Source organism: Callithrix jacchus, chromosome 20, assembly GCF_049354715.1.
Source record: "Callithrix jacchus isolate 240 chromosome 20, calJac240_pri, whole genome shotgun sequence".
Lineage (NCBI taxonomy): Eukaryota > Metazoa > Chordata > Mammalia > Primates > Cebidae > Callithrix > Callithrix jacchus.
Window position 1 is genome coordinate 10,394,001 of NC_133521.1, and position 25,101 is coordinate 10,419,101.

The 25,101-nt window shown below is 37.7% G+C and overlaps 1 protein-coding gene across 10 annotated transcripts in view; it reads right to left on the reverse strand.

The window, feature by feature from the left end:
• The window catches only part of TOX3 (TOX high mobility group box family member 3), a 166,954-nt gene that overhangs the window by 25,173 nt on the left and 116,680 nt on the right, over window positions 1–25,101 (reverse strand). For 6 of the 10 annotated variants that reach the window (XM_035281615.3, XM_035281613.3, XM_054248867.2 and 3 more), the window contains 2 exons: window positions 5,132–5,197; window positions 504–758 (listed from right to left, as the gene is read on the reverse strand). In XM_035281615.3, coding sequence (XP_035137506.3) covers window positions 504–758; window positions 5,132–5,197 — 321 coding nt within the window. The remainder of the gene's footprint in view (window positions 1–503; window positions 759–5,131; window positions 5,198–25,101) is intronic. The other 4 variants (XM_035281614.3, XM_035281617.3, XM_054248869.2 and 1 more) reach the window with 1 other exon arrangement.

Below are 25,101 nucleotides of genomic sequence, written 5' to 3' on the forward strand. Positions count from 1 at the left end.
TCTATATTTTTCTCTGCTGATTATAAGCAATTATACTTTTTTCCTTTTTTGGTATCTCAGTTTGGTATTTCATTTGCAGTAAGAGTAAATCATGTATCATAAGCATTATAATACTAAAAACTCAAAAGACCTAGCATCTGATAAGGACTTCCATTTCTAAAATCTTGCCTGGGCAAACTTTCAACTCAAGCACACCTCTGTGTTAAACCAAAGGCAAGGGAAGATTGGCCACTTCCAAACCAACAAATTAGACTTTTAAAAAAAAAAATCATCTTAGATCAGCAGAATCTTTTTGGATCATCCTCTTCTGGGTTACTGTCAACCAACCCAATACCCTTTTGTTCAATACCAAGCAGTGATCCAGTGCCTGCATGTAAACAGCACAAGGATCAATCCACTAAGAACAGGCAAAAGATGTTTCAGAACACGGACTGTCAGATCTTTACCATGATTTGTGCAAATGACCAAAAAAAAAAAAAATAAGTAATAAATATGGTGCCTACCATATGCAACCCACTGCTATGAAGCACGCCATCTTGTTCCACAAGATTTCTTGAGATTGTAATGGAAGGGAGGTCCAGGCTTTGAGGGGGAAACTGAGGCGTGAACTCACTTCCCTGGGAAGGCAATGGATCACTGAGGGCTTGAAAGGGTAGCAGTACATCTGGCATGCCTAGGGCAGGGTCTGACTCTGGAGGAGGCGTGATTGGTGGAATTTCGAATTCCTCGTCCCCAAGGCTTGGTGTATGGAACGTCTGCTAAAAGGAAACAAAATACAGATATCTTCATATTCTGTTCCTATATTTTATTCCTCCTTGGAGGGAAAAAGAAAGACATTGCATGAAAACACTACCTACAGATCTAGGCCAAATATTTATTTCTCAAATGAAAACATCTTAAACACAGATTTCCATATACAAAGTTTTGCTGATCATTCTGATTAAAGATTTAAGTCTCATTATCATATGGTTTTAATGGAGTATCACTATTAACAGTTTTTTAATGCCTACTTAATTAGCAACATCTGTCTTTGTTGTTAGTTGGAGCATATAACAAATTGCTACTTTATTGATATGTTAGTGAAACAGCTCAAACTACTGACACTATCCACATGCTTTATAAAATGCTGATGATGTGCGCGCGTGTACACACACACACACACACACACACACACACACACAAATCCAGAATTGAACATTACATATATTTACTTTCTGCCATAACATATAAAACAAGTAATATTAAATTTGTGGTTTGTTTTTTTATTTCCTCATTGCTATATTCTCAAGTCTAATGACTACTTCTATAGAAATTTTTACTGTATGTAATACAATGTTTTATATAAGGATTATCATAGCTCATACTAAAAGATGCAAGTGCTTTCATTTAAACTATAAAGAGGGTTATTTTCTTTCACATGAATATTTTAATATGTATTTATCTGAACATTTTCTACCAGTCTTCTACTTTTTAAAGATGATCTAGTGAGCATGGAGCTATATTGACATAGATATACTAATTAGATTGATGCTGTTCACTTATTTAGAAAAGTATTATCTCTCAGGACCTAACTAATCTTAATGCATTGTTTTTCTTCACTGATACTGAGATTCTTAAAGGCAATGTTTTAAAAAAATAGGGCCTCATGATATAAATCAGGGTTGCTCCACCCAACCACACTAACCATTTTTGGGGGAATTTTTTGGAAAGAGGTCTGGGGAAGTAGCAAGGTTTAGGTTTTGTTTGTTTGGTTTGGTTTAGTTTGATTTTTGTTTTTGGTTTTTGTGTTTTTGGTCAGGTGAAGGGGTTGGGGGACTACTCATATTTTTTATTCCTAGCTCGGAGGGTCAAATTTATAGTTCATTTATTATTAATAGTATTTGAAAGAATGAACTGGTGCAAGATAATTTGAGTCTGCTATTATCAGTTAAGAGGACTAATTAAGTGCTGAAAATCATCATTCTTCAAGCTATCAATCATGATACAACGTAATGACCACTTGAGAGAAAAGAAAAACTCAAGAAAAAAAAAGCAACAAAAAAACACTTCTTACATATAGAACCTGTCAAATGTTATTTGTATCTCACCAGAAAAAAAGAGGTCACAAGGTATGACAGTCTATGGTGGAACAACTGAACATCTTGAGATTCTTAGCAGACTCAATACATGCAAAACATCATAGCATAATAATACATCTAAATGCTAGACTGAAATATTGGATTTTCTGACACATGTATTCTAATAATGACCCCAAAAGCTGTCAGTTTCTAACTGTGGAACCCCTAGTTCCCAAACACAAAGGGATGAATTGGACACAAACGTGGTTGGCTAATGAACATAACCCTATGGCTGCATTTGCCGTTATTTTGGCACTAATGTGGTCTAGTAACAGATGCAACTGTAATTTGTGACTCATTTGCTACCCCATTACTGCTTAATGAAATCTAACATATCACATTAACAATACGGATAAACACTCATTCTTGATATGTGGCATTTGGCTGTTTTCATTACCACTGTAATTAACACTTGAAATATTATTTCAATAAATATTTAAAGTACTTTAAAAATGGTCAGGGTAATCATGACACAGACAGAAAACATAAAGCAAATGTGTGAATTTCAAACTCAGAGTATCCTAGTCCTTGTAGTGTTATCTACAGGACAAAATCCATGTGAAGGGAATTGGTTTCAGGCACAATTTAGATTTTACACCATGCAAACCTAAAGTCTTCCTGAATTAGTTTACACTCATTAAAATGTTAAAAAACCAAATAAATTTACTTTTAATGCAGTGACTGGGAAATTAGGCACATGCTATAATGTAGCATTAACATTTACTTGGGTTTTATTTTTTGTTCAAGAAAAGATGTACAGAGAAATCATTACATAAGATTACTTCCTAAACTAACAACAAACATGTCTATGCTAAGCAGTCACAATTAGGAAGGTTTTTATTTTTGTTAAGGACTAGAGAGAGATGTCATATGCAATATGTCCCTATGGTACAATTATTTTAATGACAAATTAATTTCAATTTATCATATTACTATATACTAACCTAATATAATAATCCAATGCAATAACCAAGAAAATGTTAAAATGTTAAACTACCTTTAAAGACAGGTAATATACTAAAGTTAAGCATTCTTAGAGAAAAAAGGAATCTAAAATGCTGGATATCTGAGATTATTTTTTTAAAAAACCACATATGGCATTAACAACAACAAAAAGACACAGTGACTTTGGTAACTGTGCCGTCTGACCAATATCGGATTAATCATTTAGAGTTTACGTGATTATTTTTTATAGATATTGACTTTTCAATGTTTACCTTGAACATGTTAAAGTAGTATGTACATGGTTAAATACCATCTGTACTGAAATGTTCAAAACATTTGTTCCTTTTGATAAAAATGCAAATCTGGAGAACTGTTGTATCAACATATAACAGCCAATGTCTGACACGGTGAATTATCACAGCTGGAATTAAATTGTCTCTGAACAGCTGCTGGCAGTAGAGCTTTCATCAATGTTTGATTCAAATGTAGGGGAAAAAAAATCCTACAGAATGAAACATCATGTTGTCCTTACAGATGGGGTTTGTGTTCATTATCACAAACAACACAGCAGCCAGTGCCAAACAATATTCCCTTATCTAAGCTGTCTTCTTGGTTAGAGAGATGATGGTCACTATAAAAATGATTAATCTAGGAATACTCTTAATTCTTGATTCCCCATTTATTCTAATAATTTCTCAAAGTTAATTTCTTTCATATCACTTGCCTCCCTTTACCAAGATCATTTATGAAGCCATTATTATTTTCATTCTCTGGGGTCAAGCTAGTTCAGTTTCCTATATTTGAATGTATCTGGAAAATGAGGATTTTTTATTACATGAACCGCAAGAGGAAATGTTCCATTTGGGCCAATTTGACTTCGGTTTGTTCTTGTTCTAAAATCGTAAATCTCACACAGTCTACCATTTTTAGGAAACCATATTTGATCTAATCAAGATGGAGGGTTTTCTGGAGGGCAAGCCAATGAGACCAAACAGCAGTCCAAAATCAATAATAGGAAATGCAGGAAAAACAGCAGCAAGAAGACAATGCTAGTTTCATCTGCACCCATAAACTGAAGACAGGCCCAGAGACAATGAGGTGTTGCATTTAGATTCCATCACCCAGTTTCCCCAGCTGTGACCAAGTCTTGGAGCATGCCAGTCACTCATTCATTCATTCTATAAATATTTATTGAGCACCTACTACTGCCAGACACTGTACTGGGCTGTGGGAATCTAGGAACACATTTCAACACTCATTTCACATCACCCCTTCCAAACCCCAAGAAACTACAATACTCTTCTGACACATAGTTTCCCAAACCATGGCAACTTAATGCAATTATCCCTAGAGATATGTGAACTATTTTCCATAAAATGCAACTATTTTTTATTAAAAGTCACTTCTAACCTGGTATCTAAAAAAATAACCACTTATTTGCTTAGATGCCATCATTGTGTGTGTATGTGTGTGTGCGCCTTTTTTTTTTTTTTTTTTTTTTGAGACGGAGTTTCGCTCTTATTACCCAGGCTGGAGTGCAATGGCACGATCTCGGCTCACCGCAACCTCCGCCTCCTGGGTTCAGGCAATTCTCCTGCCTCAGCCTCCCGAGTAGTTGGGATTACAGGCACACGCCACCGTGCCCAGCTAATTTTTTGTACTTTTAGTAGAGACGGGGTTTCACCATGTTGACCAGGATGGTCTCGAACCGTTGACCTCATGATCCACCCGCCTCGGCCTCCCAAAGTGTTGGGATTACAGGCGTGAGCCACCGCGCCCGGCCGTGTGTGTGCCTTTTAACATATATTCTTACATATTTATTTTTTGTTTGCATTATTTTTTAATCAAAAGATTTGTATGAAGTTACTAATAGTAACAGTCTACAGACAAATGATAAAAGATTTCTCAGGTTTTCTTTTCCAATAGGCCTTTCTCATTTCTCCTCCAAAGTCGTTACTTGTGTCACATAAGAGAGAGAGAAATCTGATACTTTGTTTTTCCCTTCAAGCCTATTAAATTATCTCAATAACACACAAAACATGAACAAACATATTAAGACAGTCACCTACCTCACTGGCAGCAAAGAATGCATTGTTTGCCTCAGCCATATTCATGTAGTTATTATTATTTCCAAACTGAAAGAAAACAGATTGTTTTATGTTAATATGGGGCATCATAAAACATTCTGGCTGTGACTTGGAAAGAATGCTGGTGTTGCTAAATAAAAGGGGGTTTTCAACTCAGCCCAAATGTGAAACATGACAAAGGTTTCAAAGCACTATGCTATATACAGTCAGCTGCTTCCCTCAGAAAATAAAGCACAGAGTTAAGCTAACAATAATTCTATAAAATAGTTTTGTTTCTCATCAAGACTAACTGTGAAGGGAGAGGACTATAAACATTAAGCCACTGGTCACCAGTGTGTGTTGTTTATTGACCTGGCATTTGTAAGAGGTGAGAGGGAAAAAGAGTTTCCAAGAAAATCACCTTGACATATTTTTAAAGCACCTAAGAATTTTATAGCTTACTTTTCAAGAACAGATGTCACCAGCATGGGTAGGTTAAAATGTGAATTAAAGGGAATAAAATTCAATTCCCAGGACTCAAATTCTATTTTTTAGTGAATGGGGTGTGGCATGAATATAAATAAATTATAAGACTAAAGAATATTTTTAAAATCTCCAAACAGAGCTCAAAGTGATATCTATATCCATCAGAGCTGCTGAAAACAGTGATCTCTCAATGTAGCATTAAGTGCAAAGAGGTTTAAAAATAAGTGGGATCTTATGAACACAGCAATTTTTACTTCATTCCCTAACACAATGGGCCATTCATATCATCACAAATAAGACCGTATCAGCATTTCAGACTTTAAGCTCTTTACTTCTAGAGACCTGTTATCAAAATGTAAAACTTGGATTTTGGCAGAAATGTATTTTCAGGTTCACATGGTCTAAATCGGCACATTTTGTTGCTTTAAACACTCTGTTATCAGTCTGGCAATATGGAAAGGCTGTGTGGATGTAATGATCTAGAGCTATATTATTTTCATGATTTCTAATTGGTAAAAGAATGTCCTTTTTAAAAAATATATTATTTGCTTCTCTTAATGCATCAAATAAAACACAGGTTTGGTCTCCAGAGGGTGAAATGTATATACCTATTCTCTAACATACATAAAGCTAGTAATTATTTAAAGTAAAAGATCCAATTTTCCCAAGAAGAGCAATAGATGGATGGATGAATATAAACAGGTAGGTACATAGATAGATACACTGATAAATATAGAGAATAAATAGAATATGGAGAGAGATACACAGATATGGAAGACTCATATAATCCTCTTCCTCAATAAACTAACACTTATTTCCGGGGGACTCTCAATCCCTGACTCTGAACCTGAAGAAATTGTACCCAGAAGCGGGATTGACATGCTACACTTTATCATGTCGGGGATCCAAGAACTAAGCAGGATTTATATGAAAGACTCTAACGGTTCCAGAGTGCTGTTATGGTCTACAGAAGCAAAATCCCACCCCAGCCAACACACCAAAATACACACACAATGAGCCATCCATAAAGCTCTCACTGAGCACTCAGCTTCATTTAGGTAAATATCTTTATAAAGACTTCTGAAAGACGAATCGGTGCTTAAGAAATACCTTTATCTGGTTTCTCTGAAGGCATGTGATATCAAAAACATGCGCATGGCTGCACATGGGTACACACACATGCACACGCATATTCTCCCTGTTTTTCTACAATGCTAAATATATGCAAGAAAAAGTATAGGTTTCTATCAAGAAATTTTTGATGAATGAGGCTAGAGTTAAAATCTCAGGTCTCCATTGAAATGTTCCTTTTGGATATTTATCAGAAGCTGGGCTCAAGAGTATTCCATTCACCAACCCTGGTCCCTCAAACTGCCTAACAGCCCGTATCACAACTTCAACATTATTTAAATGTAGGTTTTGTTGGGGAATTAGAAATCCATTTAAAGCAAACAGCTCATTATCAGAGAGTATTTTTTTAAGATTAAACTTACTTATTATCTAATAGCACCTAAAACAACAAAGAAAAATAAAATGGCTATTAAACTAAAGGCCTAAACAATTCAAAAAACAAATTAAGCTTAGAGTGAAATAAGAACTGGGTTAGAAATCCTCTTCTGAACAGTTAGTATGCGAATGTAATTACTGAAGAAACTACAGCTAATCAGCTGTGAATTGTATCCATTAATTAGTATTTGCCCTGGAGAAATGAGAAAAATCAGTAACTTCGCTGGCACCGCGGTGCACACTGATGAGCAGCACAGGCCACGTGGCGTTTAGTCAAGCAGGTGGCTCCAGTGGTCCAGGTAATTTGAAAAGCTCTCACCTGAAGTACTGAGCTAGAATTACAAAGCACTCCTTGCATATCTTTTGTACCTATAGAAGGCCTTAATTAATGGCTTTTAATTTGGAAACACTTGCTGATCAGGCGGGAATAGTTATAAATCATTTCAAATAGAAGTAAAGCTTTCTATTCTGTATTGGGTAAAACAGCCCCTCTACAAAGGGGGCCTTAAATATTGACTTGTTGCAGGCAATTGTCTTTCTCCGGCACAGGTACCTGGGACCCTAGTTCAGTGTGGCAAGGTAGTTTGATACTATACAGGGCATCCAGTTAAATTTATCAGATAAACAGCAAATTTGCTTTAGTGTAAGTATATCCCATGCACTATTTGGGATATACTTATATTAAAAGAACTATCCTTTATTTATAGCAATTCAAATTTAATTGGGTGCTGTGTATTTTTATTTGCTAAATCTGACCACCCTATGGTGGAGGTTAAACTAATCAAAATGAAAGGGTAGCATTTTCATTTGATTGCCTTACCTAGTAATGCTAACTTGATTTTATTTGTTTCATTTTCAGATGTGACCTATGAATCCTGCTTTAGTCATTTGGTGTAAGAACAGATCTGATTCTGAGAGTAAAAGTGCTCCTTTGGGGCAGGTCTCTAATATAATGACCTCAGAACAATTAACTTTAAGTGAATTGTGTACAATTAAATTTATTTATGTTCTAAGAGGCAGTGACATCAGTAAACACATTATAGTACAAAAACCCCATAGGTCCATGGGGAAGGGGCCTTAATTGTGTTCACTGACATCTCCCCCTGAAAAAACAGTGCCTGGAATATTACAATCACTCTAGTATTTGTTGGAGGGAGAGAGGGAAAAAGGGTGATCACATGTAAACTTCAGTGTCTCCTAATCGCCCATCCTAACTGGAGTCATTTTCACTTACTTTCTTATGACAGTAGTAATAAGTATTTAGCTTAGTGACACTCTCTACATACTTTACTTCATTTAGTTTTCCAAACTGAGGCTAGTTGTAATCTATTTTCCCAACATTCAGTAAGATAATTATCATTCCTATTTTATATATCAGTAGACTGAGTCTTCTAGGGCTCAAGTAACTTGCCCAAGGTTACAGACTCAACCATGGAAGTCTGGCATCCTCCCTACCTCATGATCTCTATCTATCACTTACATTCCTATATTCACAAAAGCTTGAATATTTCACTCAGTGATCAATTCAGTTTTACTTTTTGGTCTATTTTACTCATAGCTAGAATCTCCCAGAGGGTATTTCAAGGTACCCAAGTCTAGTAAAATGCTCCTTAAGAAATGATTCTGGTCCAGTAAGTTTGGGAAATGCTGACTTCTCTTTGATGAGTCACAAAGCTTGCTATAAAGTGAAAGGCTCTAAGAAGTCCCCACAGTTCATTCATCCAACAAATATTTATGCACCTATTATGTACAAGGGACTGTACTAGGCACTGGAGGCAAAATGATGGAAAAGATGGCAAGGTTTCTACTTGGATGAAGCTTCCATTTTTCTTTAAGGGGAGACAGGAAACAAACGAAAAGCTGTGGATCACTTCCTTTTGTTTCCCCTGCAATACCTTGTGAAAACGCACTTTGAGAAAGCATGTTCTAAGCCCTTTATTGGCAATATTACTTTATTTTCCCTGAATTTTTCTTAGGAAAGCTAATATCCTAATTTTATACCACGATAAAATCTATCTGTTTTATTAATATGAATCAACTAAATCAGAATTCTTAATTATTCATTCTAAGTCACTTTAACTTGGTCTATTTCTGAACTTTCTAGATTGTAACCCTACACTGTTGTTCTCTCAAAGATCCCCTACTCAACCATATATGGGACCTTCTATGCAATTTCAAGAGTCAAAACAAAATATTCCAAGTTAACTAAATGAATATTAAGTGAAGTAGTTAATTATTCGAAAGGTCACATACAAACATTATTAAATAAATCAGCCAATTCCAAGTGTTTTAAAGACACATAAATGGTAACTGGGAAGCAGGGCATTTGGCATTTATAAGGCACACTGGTGGTGATAGGTCCTTTTCCATGCTGATAGGCTCTAACAGATGTGATCCCCAATGGTAGAGTCCCCAAAGATATCACTATAAAGCAGAACTAAATTACTCTATGTTGAACTTCTGTATCTTAATAATTTCATAAAAGAACATCTTCATTGTACTTGGAGGTAGATTCGCTTTTGCTGCTTGATGAGTAATTATGGTTTGGGCAATACAATTTATGAAGGATGTCAATTAAAAAGGAGCACTGCAGGATTTTTTTAGAAATTTATTAAAGACCATCATGTTTGTGGCCTGTTTGACCGTGTGAAGTGCCAAAGTAAATTAATGCAGATTGTTAAGTCTAGCTAGTCCAGCAAAGAGACCGGAGGAAAGTGGAACAGCCCAGACAAAAACCTATCTGTAATCACAAGACGAATACTTCAGCTTGATGCATCCACACAACATCATTTTCACCGAAATTCTTTTGACACCCATGTGAAGAATTGTATAAGCTTCTAATAAGGCAGCATTAACTACAGGGTCTCAAACAGCTAAATGGCACAAACTTAATCCTAAAAAAAAAAGATAATCCTTCAAATTCTCTTTTCTTTTTTTCTCATTAGATTTGTTAGCAGACACTATCCAATTTGATGGCTCACTACAGACATCTGTCAAGTCGCTTACACAAATGAACTGTGCCATGATGGATTGAGTGTTCCAAGCACGTTCACATGCTGGTGGAGGGAGGAATGCGAAGTCCACACGCGTGTGGAGGCTCGGTTAACTACCTCCTGGAAGAGAACTTACGAGAGATCGTCAAGTTTCAACCATTTTCAGTATTAGTAATCTGTTTCAAGATGTAAAGCCCAAAGGAGTGAAAGCAAGCCAATATGGCAGATGATGATTAAAACCGATATTATGGGTCTGGTGTACCACATTAGGAAGCAAAGAATGACTTTGTGACTAAAGTCCATCTATACCTAAGGTTGGAGGGTCAACAATAGTCTAGAAACAAAACATTGCAAACAAGAGGCTATGAGGTATAATATAGGAATCTGTAAATAATTATATAGATATATATATACACACAAGCATATATGCACACAATTCTGCTTATTACATACACACAGTTATATAATTTACACACACATACATAGAATTATACACACACACCTGTTTACATGCTAAAACTCCTAGATGATGATCCCCTGAGCACCACACTCATACATCCAACTGTCTACAGCACTTCCATTTAGATGCCAATAGGCATCTTTGACCTATGTCCAAAACTGAACTCATCTTCTCCCCGAAGCCTGCTCCACCCCCCATCTTTCCCATCTCCTTTGATGGGGAAATGACTCACTTCTGGTGACTCAGGTCAAATATCATTCTTCAATCCCCTCTTTCTCTTCCTTCCTCCATCCAATCGTCAGGAGATTCTGTTGGCTTATCTTTCCAACTGTACCCAAATGGATCACGTGTGCCTGCCTCTCAGGATCCACCTGGCCCAAGCCATCCATTCCCTCCTGAACCTCTGCAACTGCATTTCCAGCAAATCCCTCTGGTTCTTCCATACTCCCCAACAGACTGTCCTCAATGCAGAGCCAAAGAGACCCTTCAAAAATCTAAGTTTATTCTGGGCAACATAGTGAGACCCTATCTCTACTAAATAAAATAAAATAAAATAAAATAGGTCGGCATGGTGGCACATGCCTGTAGTTCCAGCTACACAGGAGGCTGAGGTGGGAGGATCGCTTGAGCCCAGGGGGCTAAGGCTGCAATAAGCTATGCCTATGTCACTGCACTCTAGCCAGGGTGACAAAGTGAGACTGTCTCAAAAAAAAAATAAAATAAAGACGGAAAGAAAGAAAAGAAAGAGGAAAGGAAGAACATGAAGGAAAGGAAGAAAGAAGGAAGGAGAGAGGAACAGAGGAAAAGAAAGAGAGAAAGTAAGAGTCAGAGGGAAGGAAGAAAAGAATGAAGGAAGGAGGAAAGGAAAAAGGGAAGAAAGGAAAGGAGAGGGAGGGAGGGAGTTAGGGAGAGAAAAAGGGAGTGCAAGAGGAAATCTCAGACCATGTCACTCTTCTACTCAGAACTCTCCAATGGCTTCCAATTCATTCAGGGGAGATGCCCAATCCTTACAATGGCCCATTTCTTCTTACCTTCTGGCCAATGTCCATTGCTCATACTACTCTAGCCTACTGGCTTCCTTGTTGTGCCTTGACCACCCCAAACAGGTTCCCACCCCAGGGCCTTTGTACTGGCTGTTTCTTCTGTCTGGACTATTGTCCCCATAAATGTTCCCAGGGCTCTTTCACTCCCTGCCTTTGGAGTATTTTCTCAGATGTTACCTTCTCTCTGACTACCTTCCTCCACCTCCAACACTCTCTATCCCTCTTCTTCCAGTCTACTTTTTCCACGAAGTTTTCAACATCACATAATATCATTACTGCTTTTCTCCTCCCACTAGAATATAAATTCAATGATGATAAGAAGGTTTTGTCTGTCTTTTATATGGATGTCCCAGTAAGAAGAGTGTTTGGTAAATAGTAGGTGTTCAATAAGCACACATTAATTCTGGATGCAAAATAATGATACTCAGAACTGTCGTCCAAGCCCATCCAGACACAGTACTTGAAGTCCAAGTAAAGCAAGATGTCCGGAGGCCACCACCGCTAGTCACTCCCCAAATGACATCTATGGGAAAAACACGGTAACAGTAAGGTTTCCGTTTTATAATAAAAGTCCTGTTTTGAACTCTAGAGCTATCTACCTAGAAAAGGGATTTATTCTAGAAAATGTACTAACCTTTTTATAGAGCCCTAGGTGGATGGGGGTTGGGTGATAGGGATAGGTGATTTCGGTGGCTGAGCACAAACTGCAATGAACAACACAGATTCTGGCCTGCAGGCAAAATGCTGAGGGAAGAGAGAACCAACAGCGTAATGTCAATGGGGGCAAGGATTCAAGTGTTAGATTTGACAATTAATTTTTTTCTAATTTAAAATTTCCTCTTCTAAAAAAAATTCCTTTATATTATAGGTCAGGGTTTCTCCAAGTGTTGTGCTAGGGACCACAGAACAACCAGATGGCCATTAAAAATGCACATTACCCACTCCCCACCCTGGATTTACTGTAGCAGAATCTCTAGGCAGTGGAACCCTATTATATGTATATTTTTAACCAGCTTTGAAGGAACTCCAAAGCTCTCTAATATTTGAGAACCACTAGCCTAGTTCATTTTAGACTAATGTGGAAATTCCTTTTTTAAAATGTTTCTACACATCTCACAGAAATGCTGATAGAGCACAAGCTGTTTTGTTTATAGCAATGAAGGCTTGGCATGCATATTTACAATCTCCCCTCACTTTCCTAGATGACAGGGACATGCAACCATTTGTGATGTGACCATCCAGCCCCCTCCTACCCGTATCACCAGGTGGAAGGATGGGAACATCCAAACTTGGATCAAGTAGGAACACAAGTTCCACTGTTGGATTCTTCAACAAGTTCTGTGGACCCACACAAGTAACAACAATGCCTAAACATATGGACTCTGCTCAAACACGGAGGCCTTGGGATTTTCATGATCTGGACACATTTGAGTCTGTGAATCGCATAACCATCTGGACTAGTTAAAAGTGGCAAGAAGGAAAAAACACCCTCTCAAACCCAACTGCACTTGTTTAATATCAGGAAAACAAATATAACTAGGAGTGGAGACTAAGGTTCCAGAATTAGGGGGGTTTTTAGTTGTTTTGGGGGAGTTTTTGTTGCCTTTTTTTTAAGCAAAAATGGGGCCATCTTTGAGACTGGCCAATCAACCGATCATCACCAATATTCAGAGAACAGGAAGAGAAGGCCTCTATCTCTGGTTTTCCTCAAATACACACCAACAAAAAAAGCCCATGGTAACACATAGGCTGCTAAGTGACTACACCTTTTGTGTTAACTCCAGTTTGTCTTCCTCCCTTCTCCCTGAGGGCCTTACCAACACTTAACTGAGTCCCTATTAAATGCTACTTAATAGGATATATTTAGTGGAATATATCTACTCTCTGTAGATGCAGAGAAGTAGAAGATATGATCACTGATTTTAAGGGATAAAAACTCAGGGTGATGAGACAAAAAAATGTATCAAGCTAAGGACCAACTCGGTGACAAGTGGCTTGCAAATCTGGGAGGAGGAGTCAAAAAGGAATGGGCTCTCAGTGGAACAGGTATTTTTTTCAATATATAGTTTCAACTGTTATTTAGATTCAGGGAGTAGATGTACATGTTTGTTACATGGGTATATTGCAATGATGCTGAGGTTTGGGATATGAATGACCCCATCATCTAGGTAGTGAGCCTAGTACCCAATAGTTAGAAACAAGTCTTTAACCAAGAAAGAAGGCAGACAGAGGGGGAATCCCCAGCAAAAAGGAGGGAGTGAGTGAAGTTTCAGACCTACTTGTACACAGGCACTGTTCAAAGAACAAGGCAGAGAACAATTTGGCTACAGGAGAAAGGGAAGAAAGCTGGAGGAGATGGTAAGAAGCCTGGCTCTGGTGGGCCTTGAAGGCCAACCTATTTTGAAATATATTAAATAGTTAAGTCCACAAAGGATTTTGTTAGAGGAAGGAGCCAGAGACAGAGATGTAAAGCCCACACCTGAACATATCACTAGTGTGATATGCCCACGAGCAAAGGCAAGGAGACCAGTGAAGAACACTCCAAGGCTGGCAGGAGGCTGCAAGTGTCTTGACTGGGCAGAGGCAAGAGCAGGAAGAACAAAATTCAGAGAGCACTTTGCCAGGAGTCAGACTAACTTTGAATCCCAATTCTAGCACAAAACTAGTTGTGGGATGCCAGGCAAACTGTCTCATTGTCTTAAGAACAACTTCAACTTCCAGATGAGCTACTTGCTAGCTGTGTCACTGTGTACAAGCTGTTTACTCTCTGTGTGCTTCAGTTTTCCCATCAATAAAACAGGGATAAGAACAATATTTGCCATATCACAGGGGTTTTGAGAATTACATGGGTTAGTGCATATAACATCACCTTTTCTTTTTCAAAATTTTTTAAAAGTTTGTAAGAGCCAGAGTCTTGCTCTGTTGTCCAGGATGGAGTGCAATGGTGCTAGCATAGCTCATGGTAGCCTCAAACTCCTAGGCTCAAATGATCCTCCCACTTAAACAAGTCACTTGGATTATAGGCATGTGCCACCATGCCAGGCTTAAAGCCATCTTTTGTATCTAGACTAGTGGCCAGGTAACATTTCAATTAATTTTGAAGAAACCAACAGAGACCAAGCATATCTCTTTTACAAACTGCTGTAGCTTATGAGAATTTTACTATTTAAAGAACTCCACTGGCTTCCCAAAGACACTTAGAGTAAAATTCAAACTCCTTGCCATGGGCTACCAGTCCCTGTATCATCTGGGTGTTGGATCCTTCTCCAAACTCCCCCCTAAGAGAGCAGCTCTCATCAACTAAGCTCCAGGAACACTGCACTGCCGGGTCCTCAGTTCCTTCGCTGGGTCACTCATTGCACCTGCTGTTCTTGCCTGGGCCACTCTCCCTTCTATCCCTACTTTATGTCAGTCTCTGCTCAATGTTCACTCCTCAAGGCCTCCCAGGTCATCTTGGCTAAAAGGACATGCACATGCCCTCCTCAATCTCTTGTCCATTCTCTTTCTTTATATCTCATCAGAGATACAAAGTCACTTATCACTGACTGATATATTGCATTTATTTGCCCATTTACTATTCCTCTCCACTCTAGAATAGACAGTCCTTTCGTCTACTTCAATGCTGTTTCCTTGGAAGAGTGTCTGGCCCACAGGAGGTGCTCAGTATGTTCTGTTGAATGCCTAAGTGAATAAGTGAGCCAAAAACATCCAAGTTCGAAGCCTAGCTCTACCACTTACAAGCTGGGTATCATCAGGTAAGTTGCTTCATGTTACCTCTCTGAACTTCTGTTTCCTCATTTCTAAGGAGGAAAGGATAGAACTGCATGGGACTGGGCTGTGCAAGAAGGGAGACAACACAAACTCCCAGCAAGGATAGCATACAGAGAGGTACTTGATAAATGTCAGAGTTGGGAATGAGTGGCCTGGGAAGACCGGAGTTCAAGAATCTGGGGAAAATGAATGGGTCATTGAAACATTTTGTATAGCATTTATTAAGTGCCTATGATATAAAAGAGATGATGGTAGATATTGGGCTAAAAATGTGAGTAAGACCCAGTTCTTATCCAAGAACAGCTCTAATAGAAAAAACAGATATGATTCCACATGACCGGTACTACATGGAGGAGATATTTGAAGCCCCCTGGAAAGTCAGCATAACTTTTCAAATAAGAGAAGCCATTTGAGTGGGGTGTTGAAGGATATGTAGGATCTCACCTGTAAGACAAAAGCCCTCTGGTAGGTGAAACTACTTGGGCAAAGGCCTAACTAATGTCATCAAAGTCCAAGAAATAAAGATGTACGCATTCGAGGCAGAGAAGACAGAGGGAAGGCTGATATAGGAGCCTGCAAGTATATACTATGCTTAGGGGAGGCTTGGCTTGAACATGCTTATGAATAAAAGGAGATTTGTGAGTGTTTGCAGGTAGGGAAGAGATTAAACACAAAGGAGAAGGAAGATCAGACCACGATAGCAGAAGATAAAATTCAAGGCATAATTTTCAGAAGGTAAGAATAATGTCTATTCTGTGTGTCTTCTCTTGTATTTGGCAAATTACTAGGCATCTCTTATAAAATGACAGCAACTTAGAAAAGAGATGTGCTTGATCTGTTTTGGATTTTGTGAGAATCACTGAAATGACAGTTAAGAGAACCCATTAGTCCAGATGGAAAAGATGGTTACTTTCTATAATGTCGTCAGAATTGAAAAGAACCCTTCTCCATGGTCCAAAAGATGTGACTTTAACATGCAACTTTGCATTACTAGCAGTATTCTCTCTTGGGTTTAGAAAGGGCTGTGACCTGTTATAAATTCTAATATCTCTGGGAGTAATAAACTTAGCTCTCATCTGCGATGGGTACTTTAGTGTGAATTCGTTCCTAATAAGTAGTTCTATGGATGCACACAGTAGGTATCATCTTCAAGAATGCTCAGAAAACAATTCTTTGGAAAAGCCTTCCTTGGCACCACTGTCCCAACCCCTAGCTGGACTGGATTCTCCTCCTCTAAGCTCCAAGGCAACCTGTGCATTGCTCTACACTGTGTTAAAATGATCAATTTCAGTGTCGGTCTCCCTGCTAGAGTCTTTGTGGGCAGAGGCAATGCCTCATTGGCCATTGCAACATCAGGGCCTGGCACATAATAGGTACTCAACTGATAATGCAGTGGCCTTAGGATCAACCCCAGGGAGCCTTGCACTTGGCAGCTTCAATGTGGTTAAAGACACTTGTTCCTAAGCCATTTATTTTTCTCTGCATATGATGAAGTCCACATCAAATTCAGGTGAACCATTGCTATTATGGTTTGCCAAAGTACTGTCAAGCCTTAAACCAAAATGGAAATAAAAAGTCATGTAAGATAAAATCAGAGTCATTTTCCTTGTACTGCCAGACTTTGTAGTTCTTGCTGCAATCTAATGACTAAGGACCTTAGAGACTCTCTGCTGCAAACAAACTTTCAGGCCTCTAATAACATGACATATTTATACTGGACAACCTGAGTAAGCCTCCTGGGCATTGCTTCTTGCACAACCATGCAAAACCTCAAATGTAAAAAGGGGAACAACAAATTAAATAAAATGTTCCTCAGTATTTTAAAATGAAAACCTTTTAACTAATTACAAAATTTCTTTAGTTCATATCCGAACCTTTTTTACTAACCAATGGTAAAAACACACACTCTCTAATTTCAATAAATCCCTCTAATTATGAGTTAGTATGAATTCCACCAAAACATCAATGACTTCCTATACTGTCTTTCATTCTTTGCTTTCTAAAGTATAAAATGTAGTGCTCTTAAACCACGATCATGTTCAGGTGCCAAAAACTAATGTGCTAATGCACAGATGCAGATAAAGCTATAAACAGTTATAAACAGATAGGCGTAAACATCCGTGATTCTCTACCGGGGAAATTTTATTTCTCAGGGGACCTTTGATAATGTCTAGAGAGTTTTTTATTGTCATGACGTCTGGCATGCAGGGGGTAAAGGCCAGGATGTCACTTAACAAACTACAATGCATGGGACTGCTCCCACAACAAAGAACTGTCCTATACAAAGCATCAACAGAGACTAAGAAACTCTGATATAGACTAATCCATACATTAAACATAAATTCAAGACAAGGCATTTTACAATAAATATTACAGAATCATTGTGTCTACACTGTGATGTAGATACAATACAATGTGTTCTTCCTTCAAGAGGGCATTGTGTTGCCTTTGGATATATCTATTTATAAGATTACTGACTGCAATTAAACATTCTCTTAAATGTGTTTCAAATATGTATCAACTAGCAGGTTCTCAGCAATGAAGCTTTCCATTTATATAAACACCCAGTTGCTTTTTTTGTTCCTGCTGAGAATAAGTCAAGAAATAGAAATAGTTTAACATGTTCTTTTAAGGATAACATTTTTAAAAGATCAATAAACCTATAAATTCTTCCTTAAGTATGATAAGGGACCGAATGTGTTTATTCTCCAGTCTTAATCATATTTGATAAACCAAATACCTAAAGCCTGCTTGACTCACAAATCATCAATGATAAGAAGTTCATAAGCATATACAACACATAATCATTTAAGCCAAACAGGATTATATCTAAGGTTTATTAATGTCTCCTAATTCACATCTATCATTGTTTAAGAGCAAGTCTCAGATACTCAATAAGAAATTATGGGAATCTAGAAAACCACTGGTACTGGTCTGGCTATAGAAACATGTCAGGGCTAATGCCTTACTACATAGTGGCAGAGAGCTTTTGCTCACACTGCAAGAATATCTTGATTACATACATTTTTCTGTGATTTTATGATTGCCTGAATTCTGTAGGGACAACTTTTTACCAGATGGGTGATCATATAGCTTTCATTAGTTCTCTGTATTTTACCAGTTATGTTTATCTCAAATCTTTTACTAGGAAAGCGCTCACATGAGGCTCTAAATCCCACTTCTGATGAGGTCTTAGGGCAGGCAGAACGGAAATCACATTCCTCCCAACCAACTATTCCAGAATCTGTTACTTAAAATTTTATATCTTATATTTATTTTAGAAGAAGGGTTTTTACTAAACCTCTATTTTAATTAGTTTGAGTATGTGGCTAATGGTTTCTTAAACATAACCATAAAATAAAATCCCTTCAAAGTAGGGGCCGCTGGCTTTCATCCTGAAGACAAATAATGGAATTCAGTCAAGATGTCAATGTTAATCTGGTGTACAGCTAAAATTTATTTTAGCATTTTATCTAAAATAACCATGAATTTAAGTATTCCTAAACAAGGGAGGCATTTTATTCTTGGGGTCCCAAACAGGCACTGTATACTAATACATTTACGATTACCTTAACATTTCCTTATAAACATTTAAAAAGATGTGATTATACAGCAATTTGTAAGTAGCTCTTCTTAAATCATATATTAAATTTTACTCACTTCAGCAAAAACCAAATTCTAAAAGAGTGACTCAACCATATTTAGGTAAATTATTTCAAATTGTAAATGCAAAAGTGACCAAAAGGGAGGTAAAACAGATGTAAAAATCTTAAAACAACCACAAAAGGATATCAGTCAGGCTGCATTTTAAGCTAAAAACACTATAAATACTATCTAAAATTTATTAACCCTCTGGATATGCCACAGTTAAAAATGCAGCAAATTCAAAGAGAAAATGCTTACTGAGAAGCTTAAAAAAAAAAAAAAAAAAAAAAAAAAGCGGGGGGGGGACACTACTTAGCTTTAAAGTAAAATGTTAGCACCTTATTTACAGCCACTCTTATATAAAGTGCACATATTACCATACACACTGACTCCATTTATTCCTAACAAAAAAGAATTCTTTTTCTCATCACTACTAGTGGAAGAATATATATGGCACATAGGAAAAATTACTACACATTCCACAGTGCTGGTTAATAACGGAAGGGAATAGTAGAATCCATCTATAAAGCCAATCTATAAATTTCTTTGGCCATAATAAAAATAAGTTAGAGGTATGATTTCTTTTTAAGAACTGCAGCTGCCTTCATATCAAGATTAATATTGAAAATAAACCCTGTATAATAGGGCCCCTGGGATAAGTAACAGATTCCATGAGGGATGTCCATCTGGCACTAGCCATAAGCCGCTCCCTTTTCCACTGTGCTAAATACTCCAGACCAAAAATATGCCCTTCCAGGAAAACCACGCCTTCAACAATGATGCACATCACCCACACTGTTTCATTTCCATGTTTTAATGACTTTAATAAGATTATAAAGAGGTGACACTGAATATCTTAATACAACACTGAAAATAAAAGGATGCATATCAAAAGAAAGCTCTCGACACAAGGGATCAGAATTCTCCATGGAAAAATAACCCTCCAGAGAAAATAGAAAATATGTTATATTAAGTCAAAGTTCTTGACTCTTGCATTGACTAGAAGGGGAGAGCTGAGAAAATGCCACGGGTGTATCTCATCCCAGCACTGTACGATCATACACTCCCCTCATGTGCCTTTGTGAAATGAGCTGGAATGAAGCCTACACATTGCCTACCCATCCACTGTTAGGTAAAATGGTAAAGTTGCTTCCTTGACTGGACAGGCAGTGTTTTGTTTGTTTGTTTGTTTCTTCGTTTTTGTTTTTGTTTTTGAAATGGAGTCCCACTCTTTCGCCCAGGCTGGAGTACAGTGGCTCAAATTCAGCTCACTGCAACCTCCGCCTCCTGGGTTCAAGTGATTCTCCTGCCTCAGCCTCCTGAGTACCTGGGATTACAGTCATGCAACAATATGCCTGGCTAATTTTTGTATTTTTAGTAAAAAAAAGGGTTTCACCATGTTGGCCAGGCTGGTCTCAAACTCCTGACCTCAAGTGATTCTCCCACCTCTGCCTCCCAAAGTGTGGGGATTACAGGCATGAGATGAGCCACAGGGCAGTTTTGTTAATACAAGAAAAGTAACCTTAACAAAGAAATATTTAATTCCTAGTGGTAGAACCTGAAGTTAGTGCTTAACGTGGTCAACTGGAACTATATACAATGTTGCTTTGTAACAAATATTAACTAAGGCATCCTTACACTAGCCTTCAAATCGGAATGATGGAAGATCCTGATAATAACATGGTGTTATATAAAGTGGCAGTAGTTACTGAAGCAGAAAACATATTTTTGACACTAAACAAAATATAATATATTATAAAAGGAGCCTAAAGTTCATGATACTTTATGGATTTCAATGCTGTAGAGAAATTTCTTTAAACCAAGTCTTTCCAAGAGTTTTCTATCATCAAAGATAAACAGTCTAGAAAGGTTCTGTGTCTCAAATTTGTCAATTTTGTTTTAAACAATTCTGAAGTGGGTTTGAATGACAAAGGAAAATAGTCACGATATAATACAAAACCGTGATTCAAAACCATATCCAGTTTGATAGAATTCTTTTATTCTTTTCCTTCTATGCTTTCCATGCATTTTAACATTAGTACCTACTAGTTCTGCAATCAGAAAAAAGTATATATTTATTTATAATGAAACTGCTCAAGAAGGATTTCATTAATCTCCACTGGCATGTAAATAAACATAAATCCTAAAAATAAACAGCAATAATCAAGTTTTACTGTTTATTTATTTACTTATTCTTATAACAGATATATTCGGATTAACTCCTATGTGCCAGGAAGTTTGGTAAGGTAGTGAAAAGACATTAGAAATAAAAATCTATGCCTTCATGGAGCATCTTATAGAAATAAGTCAATAAATGAATGAATGTGAGACTTCACCTATGAATTATGCCATGAAGGATGTAGCCGTTGATGAGAATGGAAATCAGTTTAACCTCCATGAAAAACAGTATGGAGATTTCTCAAAGAACCAAAAATAGAGCTACCATTCAATCCAACAATCCCAGTAATGGGTATCTACCCAAAGAAAAATAAATCATAATATAAAAATGATACCTGTACTTGTTATGTTTATTGCAACACTATTCACAACAGCAAAGTCATGGGGCCAACCTAGGTACATATAAGTAGCTGACTGGACTTAAAAAAATATGATATATATGTGTGTGTGTGTGTGTGTGTGTGTGTGTATGCATGTATATCTTCCATGAAATACTATGGGGTCATTTAGAAAAATGAGATCATGTTCTTTGCAGCACATAAGTAGAGCTGGAGGCCATTATCCTAAGTAAACTAACTCAGAAACAGAAAACCAAATACTACATAGTGTCACTTAAAAGTGAGCGCTAAACAGTGGGTACACATGGACATAAAAAATGGAAATAACAGACACTGGGGACTCCAAAAGGAAGGTGGGGGGTGGTGAAGGTTGCAGAATTACCTATCAGTACAATGTTCACTATTTGGGTAACAGGTACACTAGAAGACCAATCCGACCAATTGGGTTGCAATATACTCATGCAATATACCCATGTAACAAGCATGCACATGTACCCCCTGAATCTAAGATAAAATAAAATTAACAAAAAAGGAAGCATATAGGTTGGAGAATGAAGAAGATGGCACTGGCAGTTCAGTTAGGAAAACCCTGCATCAGACCAGATGAGAGATGATAATAGCATGATCCCAGGTGGTAATGGAAAGAAGAGAGCAAAGATGGGGAAAGTTGAGTCATGGATGATCCCAGGAACTTCCTTAGGAGTTTTTTCCCTGGACTTGATGATAAATTGAGAGGGTGAGGGAAAAGAACCATCAAGGAAGTGTCTAGGTTTGGGGTTGGCATAACTGGGTATGTGGCAATGCCATTCATCAACACAGGGGAAATTGAACAGAATCAGTCTTCCAGCAGTGGGTGAAAGCACAGATGCATTTTAAGCATTGTTGGGGTTGAAGTGCCAAGATAGATCTGTCATTTACCAGAAAAGTCTGGAAGAGAGTCACCTTTTCATGTGAGACTCTTTGTGAGACATATGGGTGCCAGTGTTCAATGAATGAGCCTCCCTGTACTAAGACTGAGAAGGGAGAACCTCCTCAGTGAGATGAGAAGAGGCCTACAGGAGAGCCTGAAGAACATCAATATCTGATAACTAAGACACTGATCCCACAAAGGAGCCTGAAGAAGGGCAGCAAGTGATGTGGAAGAGAAGCCTATCAAGGGTGGGATCACTGACATCAAGAGAAGATCTCACTAAGGAGAAAGTGGTCAGTGATGTTGAATGCTGCAAAAGCTTGATATACAATGAGGTTGAAATAGATATGTTGGGTTCCATGACATCAAAAGCACTTTGGTATTTATCAAAAGCACAGAGCAGAAGTATAAGGGAGGGATAATACCAGCTGCCTTCCAGGAGTTGTGAAAACAGAACAAACATGCATGCACCTACACAAAACCATGTCAAAAAAAAATTCAAATACTCAACTCCAGTTTTGGCAGGAGAATAGGAAAATTGCTGAGAGTAAGAGGGCCTGCTATAGCCAAGGAAGAATTATAGACATAAAGAAATTATGAGCTAGGTGCAGTGGCTCATGCCTGTAATCCCAGCACTTTGGGAGGCCTAGGAAGGATGATTGGTTGAGCCCAGGAGTTCAAGACCAGCCTGGGTAACATATTGAGATCCCTGTTTTTCTAAAAATGTATTTTAAATTATAGTGTGGTGGTGCTTGCCAATAGTCCCAGCTACTCTGGAGGCTGAGATGGGAGGATCACTTGAACCCAGGAAGCTGAGGGTGGATTAAGATATGATTGTACCACTGCACTCCAGCCTGGGCAACAAAGCGAGACTCTACATCTTAAATTAATCAATTAATTTTTAAAAAGAGGAAAAAAAGTGGTAAGCATCCACTATATGATCTTGCCTTGTTCTAAGGGGAAAAATAATAAGCATTATGCCTCTAGCATATGAATTATTCCTCTGTAGATAGAGTCCAAAATGGTACATAAATGAAAATCCTTGGAACAAATGGACAAAAACTATTTTCTTGTAACAAAGTAGATGCATCTTTTGGGATTAGTGAGAAGGCCTGTTCACCATGGGATGGCAACAGTGGTAAAAATCAGAAACTGTTGGCTTCTGGCAGTGATATGCGCAGAGCTAAGCTCACTCCCCAGTCCCACATCCCTCTTCATCAGGGCCACCAGAGCAGCTGAGTCAGGCAGAAAAATAAATAAACAAACAAACAAACATAAATAAATAAAAAGAAAATGACATCTCTTCATCATGAATGGTGGCAAAATGAAGAGAAATAAATTTCTTCAATATCCTTTAACTACTAGATAATGTCATATATCAGAAGGTAATATAGATTGCTTTCACCTCAAGAACTAATAGTTCTAAAGCAGGTACAGTTCAAAACTAAACACACGTGTACTGAGTTAGAAACACTTCCAGCCCCAATTTTATATACCCACATCCTTTAAGTATGAGAAAGTATCTGAATACTTTCTGAATACTATCTGAATGTGTTCTTAAGAAAATGACAACTACTAAAAGAAACAGGACTAAAGGATTATTTTTGTCTCTAGGACAACAAAATGTATAAGCCCCAAATGCCTGTTGTCCTGTATCTTCTCAATAGGGTCTTAAAAACAACAGAATCAGAGGAGGGTTTGCAGTTAAAGTTAACACATAAAATATTAACTGGGAATTTAAGAAAATTTTTAACAAAATTTGAAACCATTGTTCAACATAATTTGGTTTTGATAAATGTTGATATTGGGACCACTTGAAACTGACAATTTTGTCTATGGAGCAATGTGAATTTCTATAAGTCTGTGATTTTGAGAGTCACATATTTAATGAATGACTAATAGGGAAAAGCAAATCTTTCCCCAGGATTCTGATATGTCTTAAAAAAATGAAACTGACCCACATTGAATCCTTTCCTCTTTCATCTGAGGTCCTATCAGTTCTCTTAAGTAAGCCAAAGGGAAACTTCCAAGTGGCAAAACTTGACAATGAGTAACTAACTCACTGTGCTTTCTTTCTGCCTATGGATATATCTGCACATATATATTTTATTTCTCGACCACATTCCTTATTTTCCCAACTTCAGGTTTTCTCTTCCACGGGAAATTGTTCTTGCCATCTCCATTCCAAAACACCCTGCCCTAGCAGTGGCCCCTGCTGAAATTCCAGGCATTTATCAGCATCCAGTGTAAACTACCTCCCCTACTGCAGGAACTTCGCTCAGCTCAAGCTATCAGATATACTGACCTCTTCTCCGGAATGTTCAAAGCTCTTCTTTTCCATCTCTTTTTATGATGCAGCCTGTGCTGATAATGGTTAATTCTTCCTCTGCTGCATCCCCCCACTCCCATGCCCACTACACTGGAAACTTCTTAAGGACAATGATCATCTCGTTGCCATGACCCTTCCGCAGGTCTAATGTTTTATCCATAGAAAAGACACAAGAAGTGTTTGGATTTAATTCTTCATTCTTGCATAAGCTTTCTTTTTAGTGCAAGTGGCAATACCAAGTATAGAGAAGGAAAACAAAAGTCAAAATAGTAAAGCGGACTCAAGAAAAAGATTCAAATCTTGGCATTATATTT